At 39.6% G+C, this 15586-nt stretch overlaps 1 protein-coding gene across 2 annotated transcripts in view; it reads left to right on the top strand.

Moving 5' to 3' along the window:
* Positions 1 to 8659: 8659 nt before the first annotated feature.
* Positions 8660 to 15586, top strand: part of lrp4 (low density lipoprotein receptor-related protein 4) — a 110950-nt gene continuing 104023 nt past the window's right edge. For both annotated transcript variants that reach the window (XM_020612335.1, XM_020612333.1), the window contains exon 1: positions 8660 to 8966. In XM_020612335.1, the coding sequence (XP_020467991.1) occupies positions 8906 to 8966 (61 nt within the window). In that variant the 5' untranslated portion in view covers positions 8660 to 8905. The remainder of the gene's footprint in view (positions 8967 to 15586) is intronic.

Raw genomic sequence — 15586 nt, 5'->3', positions numbered from 1 at the left:
TTTATAAAAATTCAAATTCAAATAAATAGAGACAGAATGGTTAAACAGGTGAAAGCGATGCTTTAACTATAGTAAAGTGGTATCTGTGATCCTGGGTTAACGTGTTTGTGTCTGCACACAGTGTTTGCCAGTAAACTGTTGACTGGTATCACTCAACCATCCACCCCAACTTCCTCTGAAAGGGCTCTGTCACACCAGCAAAATGTCCAAACAAAATTATTTCACTATAATCAACACAAGCAGTGACTTTGCTTGCAGAGATGAAGTAAAATTGTGCAGCGCTTGTGCACAGAGTTCAACTTTGAGGAAACAAAAAGAGCTACAAACCCCCCCCCAAAAAAAGCCTCAAGACATTATATCCATGTGTTCTCATTTAGGGCTTGTTTGTTGACCAGGACGGCCAACACGGAAATGTTGGACTAAACAATAAAACAATAACCAAACATCATGAAATCTGTTTACATGTGAAATGTAAGATACAAGTAAATTTACTGTAACTACATCATTCTCTTTTTAGGACACATAAAAGACAAGTTATGCTTGGATCTAGAATACCACCAGTTTTGCTTTTGAATATAAAAGCCCTTCTCATTGCGACCGAGGAAAAGACTGCGGTCAAAACCAGTCTCCATGCTACAAAAGGCCAACAACGAAGTGAGGCAAAAGTCTGCGATCATGTCAGTGCGTGTGTGATTCAGTTTGGCCACATGTAAACGAGCCCATTGTATGAGGAGAACGTGGAGCGAGTGAAGCATTCACAAAAATAAACCTCACACAGAAAAGCCCTGTAGTTAGATGGGCCACAGAACAGGCTGCTGGGATCTGAACCACACCACAGCAGGACAGACTCTGTGTGCGTGTGTGTGTGTCTTTGTGTGGTGGGTTTGACTGGCACAGCAGTAATGGTCATGTGAACTACTGTGTGGTCAGGTTCCCCTGCTAAATTTAATAAAGGTTGGTTGCTGGCTACATCATGGCCAGGAGAAACAGAGAGAAAGAAGAGGTAGATAGAAAGTAGAAAAAAATCTGCCATCATCTTGATGGTTTAATTTGTTTAACTTGACCAACTACCTAAAAAACATATGCTGGCCTGTTGGTGGCAGAAGACCTCCACAGCTGACAAACATGCCCTGGCATATTAGGCTTGTCACTGTTGGGCTAAAGTGTTAGCAGGAGGCTATTTGCACATCTGGCACACACAGAGCAACACTAGCATTCATTTGGAGTCATTCATCTGATGGAGGAGACTGTTTTGTCAAAGCGACTCTACAGTTGTTTGTGTCAGCAGGTTATTACAACCAACAGTTACGTGTTTATTTCTTTAAAATGTTGCCGCAAAGGCTCTGAAAAGCCATAACTTTTTACAGCATCAAAAGTAAACAAGAGTCAAGGGCCCATACATAAGATCTCTGGATATTCTAGACTAAATATCAGGGTCTTATAGTTCATAATAAGGAAGTATTTCACTAAGTGTAGTGATGTGTTCTTAATTATTTTTGAACAACAATTGAGGTCTATGGCACAGATGAATATACTAATCCAGTTCTGACAGACTGACAGACAATAACTGTGAGTGGAGGCAAATTGCTGGTTTTAGTCTCTGTATGGGGATTGTTAAAATACTGTTAATATAAAAAATTACCAGCCTTACCTTTTAATGTTGGTGGAGTTCTTGCAGTGCTGCCTGTCAGTGTAGTAGCACTATTCCAGGAGATGCTCTTATGTATTATAGGAGTGGGAATAGATCAACCTACCTATATGGGTCATATAGGTTGCACAACTTGTTGGATGGAGGCAATTCAAATATTCATACTTATCTTAGCTCTACTGTGATTTCCACCAACTCCTGAATAACATAAATGTCTGGCTTTTTAATAGCTAAATGTTGTACTTTCTTCACCAGCTGCATGCTAACTTTGTCTGCTGCTGAGACCTGAGCAGGTATTGTGTCTGGGTGTACCAGAGCTTGTATACTGTAAACTGCCTGCTGTGTCTGAAAAAAAATGAAAAAAAATCAATCAATTAAAAATTCTGTTCATAATCCTTATCCTAATTATCAGTTAGTAATTCATGGTTTTGTTGTTAATATAATGAAAGCAATTAAGATATTGGTTTGTGTTCTATAATTGCTATCTGGTACATTGTGTTTATGACACTACTGAGCATTAAAGTTTGAGTTTTTTTTTTTATCTACATGCAGTATATGGGCTTTAAAATAACTGCTGCTTTAATAAGGAATCTAGATTTGACAAAATACCATCAAACACCAACTCTAACTGCACATGACAAGCCAACCATTTTCCTAAGACTGCCATAAATTCTTAATTCAAATACAATGTAAAAAAAGGTTTTAAAAAATTCTCAGTAGTTAATGGACTCAAACAAGCTAAACTACCAGTATGGTCACATAAAACTGGTGGTCTTATTTTCACATAACAGACTATTTTTATGTAAATTTCATGACCCCTGTTTCAATTTAACCTTTAAGATATACTACAGTACATGTGAGAGAATATCTGTGAGAGTGTGAGAAAGAAAGATAAACTGGAAATTTATTAGATCCTGTGTTAATCTCAGAAAAGAATGTCCATACAAGCAACTGGTGGAGAGAGAAGGTCATACACTGTATCTGTGTTCCACACACATACTTACATGTGCACATGCAAATATGTACTGCACATAAAATAAATAAAAATAAATTTGCAACACCTGCCTGATCGTCTGTTTGTAGTGGCCTTCCCATCTCCCAACACACTTCTTTATTTATCAGCAGAAGCCAAAGTGATAAGCCCACAGCTGTTGTCTTACTGTGCATGTGTGCATGTGCACACACACATAAACATACTTGCAGTTGTCACATACAGGGTACATAGCAACACTAGCATTCATTTGGAGTCATTCATCTGATGGAGGAGACTGTTTTGTCAAAGCGACTCTACAGTTGTTTGTGTCAGCAGGTTATTACAACCAACAGTTACGTGTTTATTTCTTTAAAATGTTGCCGCAAAGGCTCTGAAAAGCCATAACTTTTTACAGCATCAAAAGTAAACAAGAGTCAAGGGCCCATACATAAGATCTCTGGATATTCTAGACTAAATATCAGGGTCTTATAGTTCATAATAAGGAAGTATTTCACTAAGTGTAGTGATGTGTTCTTAATTATTTTTGAACAACAATTGAGGTCTATGGCACAGATGAATATACTAATCCAGTTCTGACAGACTGACAGACAATAACTGTGAGTGGAGGCAAATTGCTGGTTTTAGTCTCTGTATGGGGATTGTTAAAATACTGTTAATATAAAAAATTACCAGCCTTACCTTTTAATGTTGGTGGAGTTCTTGCAGTGCTGCCTGTCAGTGTAGTAGCACTATTCCAGGAGATGCTCTTATGTATTATAGGAGTGGGAATAGATCAACCTACCTATATGGGTCATATAGGTTGCACAACTTGTTGGATGGAGGCAATTCAAATATTCATACTTATCTTAGCTCTACTGTGATTTCCACCAACTCCTGAATAACATAAATGTCTGGCTTTTTAATAGCTAAATGTTGTACTTTCTTCACCAGCTGCATGCTAACTTTGTCTGCTGCTGAGACCTGAGCAGGTATTGTGTCTGGGTGTACCAGAGCTTGTATACTGTAAACTGCCTGCTGTGTCTGAAAAAAAATGAAAAAAAATCAATCAATTAAAAATTCTGTTCATAATCCTTATCCTAATTATCAGTTAGTAATTCATGGTTTTGTTGTTAATATAATGAAAGCAATTAAGATATTGGTTTGTGTTCTATAATTGCTATCTGGTACATTGTGTTTATGACACTACTGAGCATTAAAGTTTGAGTTTTTTTTTTTATCTACATGCAGTATATGGGCTTTAAAATAACTGCTGCTTTAATAAGGAATCTAGATTTGACAAAATACCATCAAACACCAACTCTAACTGCACATGACAAGCCAACCATTTTCCTAAGACTGCCATAAATTCTTAATTCAAATACAATGTAAAAAAAGGTTTTAAAAAATTCTCAGTAGTTAATGGACTCAAACAAGCTAAACTACCAGTATGGTCACATAAAACTGGTGGTCTTATTTTCACATAACAGACTATTTTTATGTAAATTTCATGACCCCTGTTTCAATTTAACCTTTAAGATATACTACAGTACATGTGAGAGAATATCTGTGAGAGTGTGAGAAAGAAAGATAAACTGGAAATTTATTAGATCCTGTGTTAATCTCAGAAAAGAATGTCCATACAAGCAACTGGTGGAGAGAGAAGGTCATACACTGTATCTGTGTTCCACACACATACTTACATGTGCACATGCAAATATGTACTGCACATAAAATAAATAAAAATAAATTTGCAACACCTGCCTGATCGTCTGTTTGTAGTGGCCTTCCCATCTCCCAACACACTTCTTTATTTATCAGCAGAAGCCAAAGTGATAAGCCCACAGCTGTTGTCTTACTGTGCATGTGTGCATGTGCACACACACATAAACATACTTGCAGTTGTCACATACAGGGTACATAGACTTATATTAATTTCCAGGAGACTTACCCTAACCTTATCCGGAACTGTTATTTTCTAATCTTAACCCTCCCCATAACCTTAACCAAATCTGACCCTTGCACAAAACTCACACCCCATCATTTTTGTAAAATCTGACAAATTAGTCATGGGGCCCAGCCTTCGGTCCCCACACAGTGGTGAGCTTCCAGTTTTCCATCCCCACAAGTATATATAAACAAGGCCACACATGCTGTGTTTCCATAACTTCAGGGGACATTACATTGAAATGCATTAATTTCCTGGAGACTTGCACTAAGCTTCAGCCAACTCTAATGTCACCCTAACCTTGAACCCAGTCATCACTCTAAAATGTAATGATTTACATTTGGGAGTTTGTCTTTTTTTTTGTTTGTTTTGCCCCCATGAGGACATTGAATCCCCACAATGTGACAGGGTAAACAGATTTTTCTCCACAACGTGACTAAAATCAGACCACACACACACTATAAAACATTTCAAGCTGGTTAAGCTTAGAAAAGTTCACCTGCTGCCTTGAAACATGATTAAAACCAGTTTAGACTGAACAGTTAGCTCAATTTTCTTTTGTGAGTTTTGCCTGATTTTTAAATTAACTCAGCTAAGTTAACTAACCTTGAGAAAACAAGTTGAATAAACTAAAGATGGATTATTGGATTATTGGATTGAATAAAATGAAAATGCTATGTTGACACAACTTCTAGATCCATGGAAACTCATTAAAGCCAGATTTACATTGCTTTTAAATTTCTCACTTGAAAGTGTCAATTCTTCTATGTGAAGAACTTCACAGCTGTAGCTGTTAAAAGCTGTTTGTACCAAAGCAAATATAACATATTAGACTACTCCCAGTGACTTTGTAAGAGTCTCAGTGTGTCAGGATAGTGACTGATTTTAGTGGTAACCTTTATCAAGACTTGTATCATCCTCTGTTTCTTTTTATAAAACAACCATGATTGAATTTAATATGTATTACAAACATAAATAAAGTTTTCACCATGAATGGGCTCTTCAAAATATAAAAAAGAAGAATTTCTGAAGAACTTTAACTCTCCAGCACGGCATGCTGGGAGGTCTGTTAGTTTTGTTTCTTTAAAACTTAATCTAATGACTTGGATGAGCTGTTCATTCATTCAACTCATCATTTCAAGTTGAAATACCTCAAGTCAGAGCAATTCATGTTTATAAGTACTAAAGTGGTCTGAAATTTTAAAACTAGACTTCCTAAGTCTGTGTTTTCATTTCTTGTGGGGACTTTACATTGAGCTTAATTATAACCACTACTTGCCTAACATTAACCGTGACCCTAACCTCACCCTAACATTAAACCATGTTGCCACCCTAAAATTCGATGATGTCCAACCTCTGGTCCTCACAAAGATGGCCGAGTCCCCAAAATGTGAGTGTGTTAATAGGTTTTGGTCACACACACACGCACACCCACACTTACAGGCCAGCCATGTGTTCTGGCCAAAAGGTGTCAGATACCAGTGGAGTCTTAGAAAGTCATAGGGACAGTGAAGTCACTTTTTCTCACTTTAAGGGATAAAGTCCTTAGATATGGTTGTTGAAACAATGAGTGCTGGTACAACAAATGAGTACTGAAGCATAAAAAGTCACTCTCAGTGTGAGTGTGTGTTTTTGTGTGAATCTCAAACTAAAGCCCTCTGTGCTGTGCAGACAGATTCCCAGCCCACCGTGGACACATTAATCACAGGTTATAATTAAATGTCTCCATCTTCTCACCCAGAAACAGGATGGGAACTGAAAGAGGCCACAGCTGTTGTCCACTTGCCCTGCCACCCAGAGTTCAACCTGCCCAGAACCTGATCCTCGATCAGCTCACCTCTCAGTCACTGTGACCTGTGCATCACACAGATAGGAAATATATAAAAAGTATCTTGCCTTTTTCACAGGTTTGAGCTCTGTTGGCTTTGAGTATATCACATTTGATAAAAGGCTATTGTTACTGTTAGTGTTAGCACATCTTAATGCTTTCTGGTGTTACTGTGGTATAATATTCCTGAACAAAGTTATGTTATATCTTTGGGGCTTGATTGCAGTGATTAAGATTTCAGTATGCTTCAAACAAACATGTTGTTTGATTACATTTAAAGGCCAAAGTATTTGTACATTAACGTATTTATACTAGTATAATGGACACATTCAAAGTAGAAAAGCCTGCTGTAATGACCACCTACTGGCTGCATCACACTACCTCCCCAGTCTCTCCCCAGTAACTCTTTCACTGTAACACTGTTACAGTGTTACATAAGCAAAAGATGAAAAAACAGGAGAACTTGATTGGATTTCAAACGCTGTCTTAGCAGGAGCACCTCGGCTGAGTTATGTGCATGCCATGTACAGTAATTGCAATGTTCACAGTTCAGTCCCCCAGCTGGGGACATTCATTGCATGCCATGCCCTATTTCATTCCTTAAATTTCTTGTCTGTATTTTGCAGTTCACTGTTAAATAAAGGCAACAATTGAAAAATGAAATGCACAAGTGGGCATACAGGGATATAATCTAGAATCTAGTGTGTTTGTGATTTTCATTGCACTGCATTGTAATACATTTCTTTGTACAAAGCATTGTTTGTGAAACTGTTCTCTATGAAATCATAAATAAGTGTGATGATGCAGACCATTTTTACTGGGATGAGGTTTAACATTCTGATGAATGTTCCACAGGAAAATGAAGGGAAATGATGATGTCCTGTTTAGAGATGAAAGAACTCACATCCAAGCTAAAGTTGCCTCATAATAAGAAAGTGAAGTCTAAAGCCTTGTTTTTCAGGGAAAAACAGAACTGCACAAGTACAGAAATATAAAGAATGTCAGATTAGGATGACAAAAAAGAAAACACACACACACACAAATTAGACTGCATTGCCATAACTGTCATGTATTAAATTTAGGGAAGTGTGAACAAGGGCAAACTCACAACAGGAAATGCCAAAATCGGTGTTTTGAATCACTTTTGAAGAAGGGAACCAGATTTTCTTCTTCACCAGCAGCAGTGTGAACGAGGACTACAGTCATATATTGTCAGGACAGATAATCTGGAATAAAAATGAAATATTTAGTAATATTATACTTTATTGCTTATTATTTACAGTTTGTATTTTGCTTTGAATACCTCCTTAACTGTGATTTAACACAAAAATTCTATCTATCTATCATCCATCCATCTATCTATCTATCTTACTAAACTGAGTTCAAGCTACTAGTCTCTCATACCTTCATACTAACATACTTTAGGGACTTATGGTGTAGCCTACTGTAATCTCTTATTTCTTATTCTTCGTGGGATTAAAGCATATTACTGTTATGCTGGTGATGTGTTTTTACATGCAATCTTTAATAATAAAGAGTTTATAGTTACTTTATAATGCTCCAGTGGGAACTTGTAGTGAGTCTTAGTCTTAATTGTTTTCCTTACGTCTAATGAAACCACTATTCCTACAGGATTTTGCCCTATATTAATTATTTTAATCTGATACTCCTACAGTAACGTTCTGTAAATTTGGGCTAATGACTGTAATAACCTCAGTGTCAGACTGTAATAACCAGACTGTCACTCATTTGCCTCCACTGACTTAAGTGAAAACAGTAAAGCTTTTCCCCTCCTCCTTTTCTTCTGTTTCTCTTCTTTAACCTACACTCTGTGAGGAAAACGGCAGAATGAGAAGGGGGCAGAATGAAGGTGGTGGTGGTGATGGGGGGTATTTTCCGTACTGTGAAGAGTCACAAAAAGGCCCCATGAGTTTATAATTTGAAAAGCTGACCATCTTAAGATGTTAAGAAACGAGACAACGAGAGCGAAGATTTTGGACGAGCCAATCTCTTGAAGGATAGGGAAACATGGAGATATGAGGAAAGGTAAAATGTAGAAAAACGACAAATCTCAAAGGAGGATGTTTGTGTTGTATATTACAGAACTTAACACGGTAGGGATTTGTTAATGTTGCTTATTTACGGAAAAGTTATTTTAAAGATATCGCTGTAGGCACAGCTAGCTCTCCCCTAGCTTTTTGTTTTGGTACAGTCCACAGCTCCTTGTGGAGGCTACCGTCGGGAACTGGAGCACAACATGTTGGAGTCTGTAGCGGAGCTGCTCCTCTCTGAGTTAACTTTTTCATCCCGGTTCTGTCGCGGCGTCCATGAGTAGGTGGGAGAGGAGGTCGGGGAGAGCAAAGGGGCTAAAAAGGCAGTCATGGTATGAGGTTAGTGTGAAAGCCGGAGCATCTTCTTGCAGCAGAAGCCCGTTGATATTTAACCGTGCGGAGAAGAACAGGGAAAAGGTACAGAGAAGCCCGGAGAAGCGAGAGAAAAGCGGTGTACAAGATGCATCTGGCCGCGGTGCTGTGGGGCGCCCTGATAACTTTGCTGCTCAACCAGTTTCAAGGTAAGACGGTGTTTGTTTACAAACATTGCAAAGTCGACTTGCAGCAGTATCTGAGCGTGTTTTGGAAGAGGTGAACCGAGGAGCCTTTGCACGGCCGGTGTTTGGTAGTATTTTGGTTTTTAAATTCCCTCCCCGCAGTTCTGTGAAATGGTTTGCCTGGCATTCAGACATCTAACTCAGCAGCAGCCAAGTTCCCCCTTATTAGAGAGCTCAATTTAGGTGGCTAAAATAGAAACTGTAGTAGAAAATGAGTGTGTGTGTTGATTCTTTTCTGGAATTCTTGTTTAACAACATACGCAAGTGTTGAAGCCAGTGGAGTTCTCAGATTTGCAGCAGTTCATTGTAGTTTACAGGTTTAACTTGTGAAAATATGGCAAATAAACATTTTAACTTTTTTCACGTATGTTTTGTAGTGTTGAACCTGTATTTGTACTAATCCTCCAATCCATACTGTTTGAAGTGAATGTGTTTTGAATGCTGTACTGATTTGAATTGTAATTGCATGGGTTCATGCAGGATTGTGATAATGGTTTAGCATTTACATGCAGGTTTGGTGGTTGTATGCATATTCGTGATATCCTGTCAGATCTCCACCTTTGACGTAGATTGCCATCAATCCTGGGAATAAAACCCTGAATGTTAAATCACTTAGAAGACTGTGGCTTGTCTCAGATGCCTAGAGGCTGAAACATAAGAAAGAGAATACGTGATGGATTTTGTGCTCTTCTGCGCTGGTAGAAAGTTCTGTAGCTCCAGTTACTTAAAAATTCACTTTTCATGTTGTTATGCAAATGATCCTCAGAACTGAAACAAAAGTGATTCCTTGGGATATGACAGCAGTATTTGTTGAAGCAGCCTGTTCAGTTAAAAAAAGAGAAAACCAAGCGCACTGCTCTGTGCTATGGTTGTAGGTGAACTGCTGTTTATCTGTGATAACCTACGTGCTGTGTCACCTTCCAGCAGCAGTTGTATTAGATCAGAATAATTTCCACCTCCCCCTTCTTATGTTTTCTTTAACACCTTGTATTTACAGCATGTTAGAACAGCCGCTGGAATGCAGCGACCTTACTGAAGTGCTTTCTGCACACACACACACACACACACACACACACACACACACACACACACACACATACATAGGTGTTGTACCCTATGACATGACAAGAAAAAAATGTACCTGATAGAAAAGCAAAAATGACTCCTTTTAATTGGCTGGTTGGACCTCCAAAGGAGGCTGCTGTAATTGTGATGTCTTCTAAATGTCACCAGGAGACATCTCTAAAATGTCAGCCAGATAAGTTTCAATATCTAATTGAAAACAAACGCCCCCCCGATGATCCACATCCTATTTATAGTTGGGTCTTTCATCCTTTCAGATGTAGTTATCAGCCCCCACTTGCTCGCCTCCCCTCTTTATCTATGCAGGGGGGCTACGCTTGTTTGATTATGGACTCTTTCTGTCACAAAGCACTTAACTCTGCTGGGCCTGTATCATGTCTTAAACACGTCTTTATCTGTTGTGCATGAGTGTGAGCTGCTGCTGTTGTTGCCATTCCAATTTTTAATTCAAGATCTTTAAACTTGATCATTTTCAATCCTGGAATTTCAAATACAGCATTTTTCCCTCCTCTGAAGTTTATTTTTGTCAGGATTAGAAAAACCTCTGAAATAACATTTCAACCCATGTATGACACTGACACTAATGAGATTATTTTAGGGCTAGTGGGTCTCAAAGACAGGATCTCATACCACACAGCTATTCAGTGGTTAGGGAACTTCCAGGATACATATGAAAAACTAACATAGATAAATATATCTTTGAGCAATTAATTGGCTAAAACTGTTCAAAGCAAAATTCCGGTGGGTAAAAGACTTGAAACGTTCATCATATTGGCCTAATCCTGACATATCAGGCTCTTGTATTAGGTATATAATAGGTTTATGGAAAGATGAGCTTAGTATTAAAGGATAAGGCCAGTCATTTCCTATATTAATAGTATTTCCAACATGCCCCATACAGAGAGTAAAAGCAGCAGTGATTTGCCTCTAATCATAATTAATGTCTGTCCGACCTGGATTGGCTTATTTGTTTGCGCATGTGCATTGACTCTTGTTTACTTCAGATGCTTTAAAAATGTCGTCTGAAGCTTTTGGAGCAGCGTTTTTAATAAATATGTAGGTCTTGTGTTTCGTAATGAAGAAACACATCACCCGGTGCAGTGGCGTTTTTAACTGTTATTGAGCATCAGTGGAGATCAATGGTATAAACATAAGCTAATCCAAGTTGGAGACTGACAGACATTAACCATGAGTAGAGGCAGGTCATTGTTTCTTTAGTTTCTTTCTGGGGACTGTTGAAAATACTATTAATACTGTATAGGAAATGACTTGCCTCTACAAGGTAAAAGATGTATACAATAAATCGTATTATAAAGGCCAGCTGCCAGTCCCAAATGACAGTAGATCCCAGGGCTTTGATTTTTAGTCTGACTGTGTATGGGTGTGTGTGCACGTTTGAGTCCCCACCATGTGTTAAAAGGTCAAGATGCCTTCTGAGCTAAGTCTAGTGGCCTTGCTGTAATGGGCTGAGTTGGGCTAATAGCACGTTGGAGAGTGTGTGAGACAGTTTAATGATGTGCTCTGGGACAACACCACCCCTCACCCACTCCTGCTGGACCCTCCTCATTTAAAGATCACCTGCTGATTGGACTCAGGTTTACTCAGAAACAATCAGGATGGCATGAAATTTTCAGCTTGCATAATGCAGAACTGAGCAAGACTTACCTCAGTTTAGTCCTGCAGCCCTGTATCCTGTATCAGTCCTGCATCAATCTGATGTCCAGGCAACTGCCCAAAAGATTTCCTTCCTTGATTGGGGTTGGTTGGTTATTTTTATCTACTGCAGCCAATCAAAGAAGTAGAAAAGAAAGGGAACGGGGGCAGTAAAATACAAGGAAAAAGAGGTGGGCTGCAAAATAAAAAATGTCCATTGCAGTTTCCCAGAACTCAAGGTTACATTTTCAAATTTCATATTTTGACCATCCAAAAGTCCAAACTGATGCAAATCAGAAATTGTATCCTCACATCTGAGATGCTGAAAGTGGTGAATGTGTTGCATTTTTACTTGATAAATGTCTTAAATGAAATTTGAATGACTGTTTTAGGTTGTCCTCTAGTAATAACAGTAAATTGTTTACTAATGAGACCTGTATCGCTTTAGAAAATGAATGAATCAAACAAAGGATTAGCTAGAAACAAAATATGTTTATAAAAACTAAGGTAGGGTACTGAAAAGGAAAACTTGTAGCATTGGTTTTCAGTGCTGAAACTCAGGAATCATATTGGCACTAGTATTGAAACCTTTCAAACCATACAAAGCTCTAGGATCTGTCAGATCGCCCCCTATAGCCTGTGTTCAGATTGAGTTTCAAAGGTGTGAAAAAACGCAGCCCTCTCCATTCATTTCTATGGGAGATTGCGCTCACTACAGCCTGCACCAACACTGCAGTGGGCTCCGGCAAAACAAATCAGCCTCGTGTGGCAAAACATTTGGATCTGGTACAACTTTTGCTGCACTGGACAGTGACATCATCTGGCAAAGGTGCTGCATTGACCGATCACATATGGAGGACTGTTGGAACATGACCATGACATGTTGGAACTCTTTTGTTTGCCTTATTAGCATGTGCATTCACTGTTTAATTTGGGCCACAGTTAATGCACCATAACGACATGGCATCCTTTTTTTACTGCTGGTTGTTACACAGTGTTTTCTTATATATCACTGCAGATACACTTGTGGTTGAATTGGTGCTAAGGTAGAGCAGGCTACGTTAGCAGCATAGCTAACTAAAACACAATGAAAACGGACGGACTGGAAACGTGAATGAACCCACTCACATTGTCACAATGTGGCCATATTGTACACACCTACAACCCTCCCCCCCTGCTTCCCCTCACCCCCAGACCAATGCAGCCCCTTGCATAAAAACACAGCAGTGAGTTAGTTTTGCTAGAATCAGTCTGAACTCTTTCGCTTCTGCAAAACAATTCCATGTTTATTGAAGATTTTGTTGGCAAACCACTTTTTTGATTATCTAATTCAGCCGTTGCTTATTAATTTCAGCACTAGTGGCAGCTATAGGGAGAATAAAACAAGCTAAAAGAAGAAAATCAGAGATGCCAGTAAGAGTTGAGAACGTGTGTTGAAAAGGGGAGGTGGGGAGTTTGGCCTTGTGTCTGCTCCGCTGCCCTGCTCTGTAATTCAAGTTGCCACAGGCCTCTGTGCTGCTTGTATTCCCTCGTTGGATTGATTAGACCCCTGACATTTCCCTTCTCATCCTGGACTAACACACACTCCCGGCAGTGGCGTTGTCACAGAGCCTGCAGGCATGGCTTTGCGTACCCAGCAAGCATTAGAATGTAAATTTATGACTTTGTCTTGCAAAATAGCTCCAACGCCACATTTGATTAAATGTCCTCAGAGTAATTGTATTGCTATTAATGGTGTTACAGTGTTGATATTTCCGAACAACTTTCCCCACAGACAGATTTATTGCTTGCCACGAGGTGTTTTTGGTGCAGATCCTGCTCTGCAGGCAACAACACTTTTCTTCAACAGTGAAAGGTGTTTTTTTTAAGGTTGTGGCTGTAGCTCAGGTCTGTGGCTTCTTTGTCTTTATTCCTGACAAAGTTTGATTGTTTTGGCATATATGCACTTTCACCTTCCACTCTAGTGTCTGTCTTGTCGAGGCTGTAGCTTTTCAAGGGCTCCAGGAGGTGGACAGTGTAAGTTTTATTAATGGATCTGAGACTTGAAGTGCTGTACTGAATAAGTGTGTGGGATTTTTGTGGCCTGAATGAGTGTGTGTGTGTGCGTGCCCTCCTCTGGTCTAGCTGGTTAGGCTGGTGTCGGCCAGGCTTTTGCTTTCATCGGGGGAAGGCAGAGTGGGCCACCTGATACCCCCACTGTGCTTTGTGTGTTTCTGCTGAGGGGATGGAATTGCACCCCCCACTTCTCTCCTCTTGTTCCTCCACCTTCCTATAAATCACCTGGCTCTCTCTCTCTCTTTGCAAGGCCTGCCTCCTCTGTGAGAGACCCCCAGGCTCTCATCTTTAGGGTCGTTTCTGATTTCGGAACATGATGCCAAGACTCCAGGGCCCGCTTCAGTTATGTTCACAGCACTAATATATGTCACAGATGTCAGCTTTAAGAGCACAGGAGCAAGCAAACAAACAACGTCAACTACTGGCAACTCTGAGTGCAGAGAGCAGTGTTTGGTTGTGGAGCAACAGAGGTGATCCACTGGTAGAAATTTGTGCTACGATTTGTACTCTTTTGTTGCCCCTTTGACAAACTACAAGGGTTATGAGAGTGTGTTTGTTTGATTTTTGAGGTAATTTTGAGTTAGCTTGAAAAGCTAGGTCTTGTCCATTTACAGTTTCTCAGTTGATCATTCTGCAGACAGTTGTGGCTCAGCTTGTTGAGTGGGTCGCATTTAACCAAAGGTTTGATCACCACCTCTTCTTCTTCTTCTTAAGTCCTTGAGCAAGCCACTATACCCTGAATTGCTCCCAGTGGTGTCTTTCTGCATGTGCGTGTGAATGGCTGAATGAAATGTAGTCTGCTATAAATGCAGTTCACTTCTGCCTGGAGCTACCGCCAGCAGCTAGATTTATTTTAAATTGTATTACAACAGTGTTGGTTTCAGTTTAATGAGAATTTATTTTTTGAGTGCTTGAAGCAGGGACCCAGAGACAGATTTTCATCACTTTTTAATAGTAAAATTTCTCAGAATCTGAATCTGAAACCACAAATAACACACAGTGACATCGCTAGTACAACAAATGTTATGTTATACTGTCTGCTGTCTTTTAAATTTTTTTGCGACATGAAAATCAGGCCACGTCACCACAGAGGTTTGATATCTAGAGGGATGTTCATCTTTTTTTTTTAGGGCATGTTGTATGAGTCTGAGTTCCTCTGGGGTTGCAGATTATTGAAGACTGTAATAAACTCTGGTTCTCTGTCTCTGCGGGGGTCTGCTGTAACGGACAGAAAGATAAGCGGGCTGGAGACTCGCTGTCTGAGCACAGCCAGGGAAGGGGGGCAGAGACACAAAGACATTTTGAAGGACACACACATAGTAACTTAATTCTTCGGTGGTTTCACTCCTCTCTCGCTGTGACTTTGGGGAAAAGCATCTACAGGGACATCGATGAAATGTGGAAGAAGACATCAGTGTGAAGAGACCATGGTTTGAGCAGATTGTTTTGATGAAAGGCTTGTTTTCATCCCTCAAAGTGGTTTCAGCCATGCATTAAAAATAAGCATAACTTATTCTTGTGTATTGTCTTGGTAACAAGACATCATGGGATCCTCTTTACAGACAAAAAAGATGACATTTGTCAAATACCAGTGTCTGTATGGGTTCTGTCTTTACGGATGGCGCCAAGGAATTTGTACAGCCATAATTTCAGCATGTCTAATGGGTTAAACTGCACAGTGGGCAGCACACACAAACATAAGGGTCGGAGATGACTTTCGTCTCTGGGCAGTAAAAACATCTGAAACACTTGTCAATGCAGACAGTTGTCCCCTTGTCATTTCTGGGGGAAAG

Source organism: Monopterus albus, unplaced genomic scaffold (genome assembly GCF_001952655.1).
Source record: "Monopterus albus unplaced genomic scaffold, M_albus_1.0 scaffold123.1, whole genome shotgun sequence".
Lineage (NCBI taxonomy): Eukaryota > Metazoa > Chordata > Actinopteri > Synbranchiformes > Synbranchidae > Monopterus > Monopterus albus.
The sequence above is the reverse complement of the archived record's forward strand: the minus strand, read 5'-3'. Positions and strand labels throughout refer to the sequence as shown.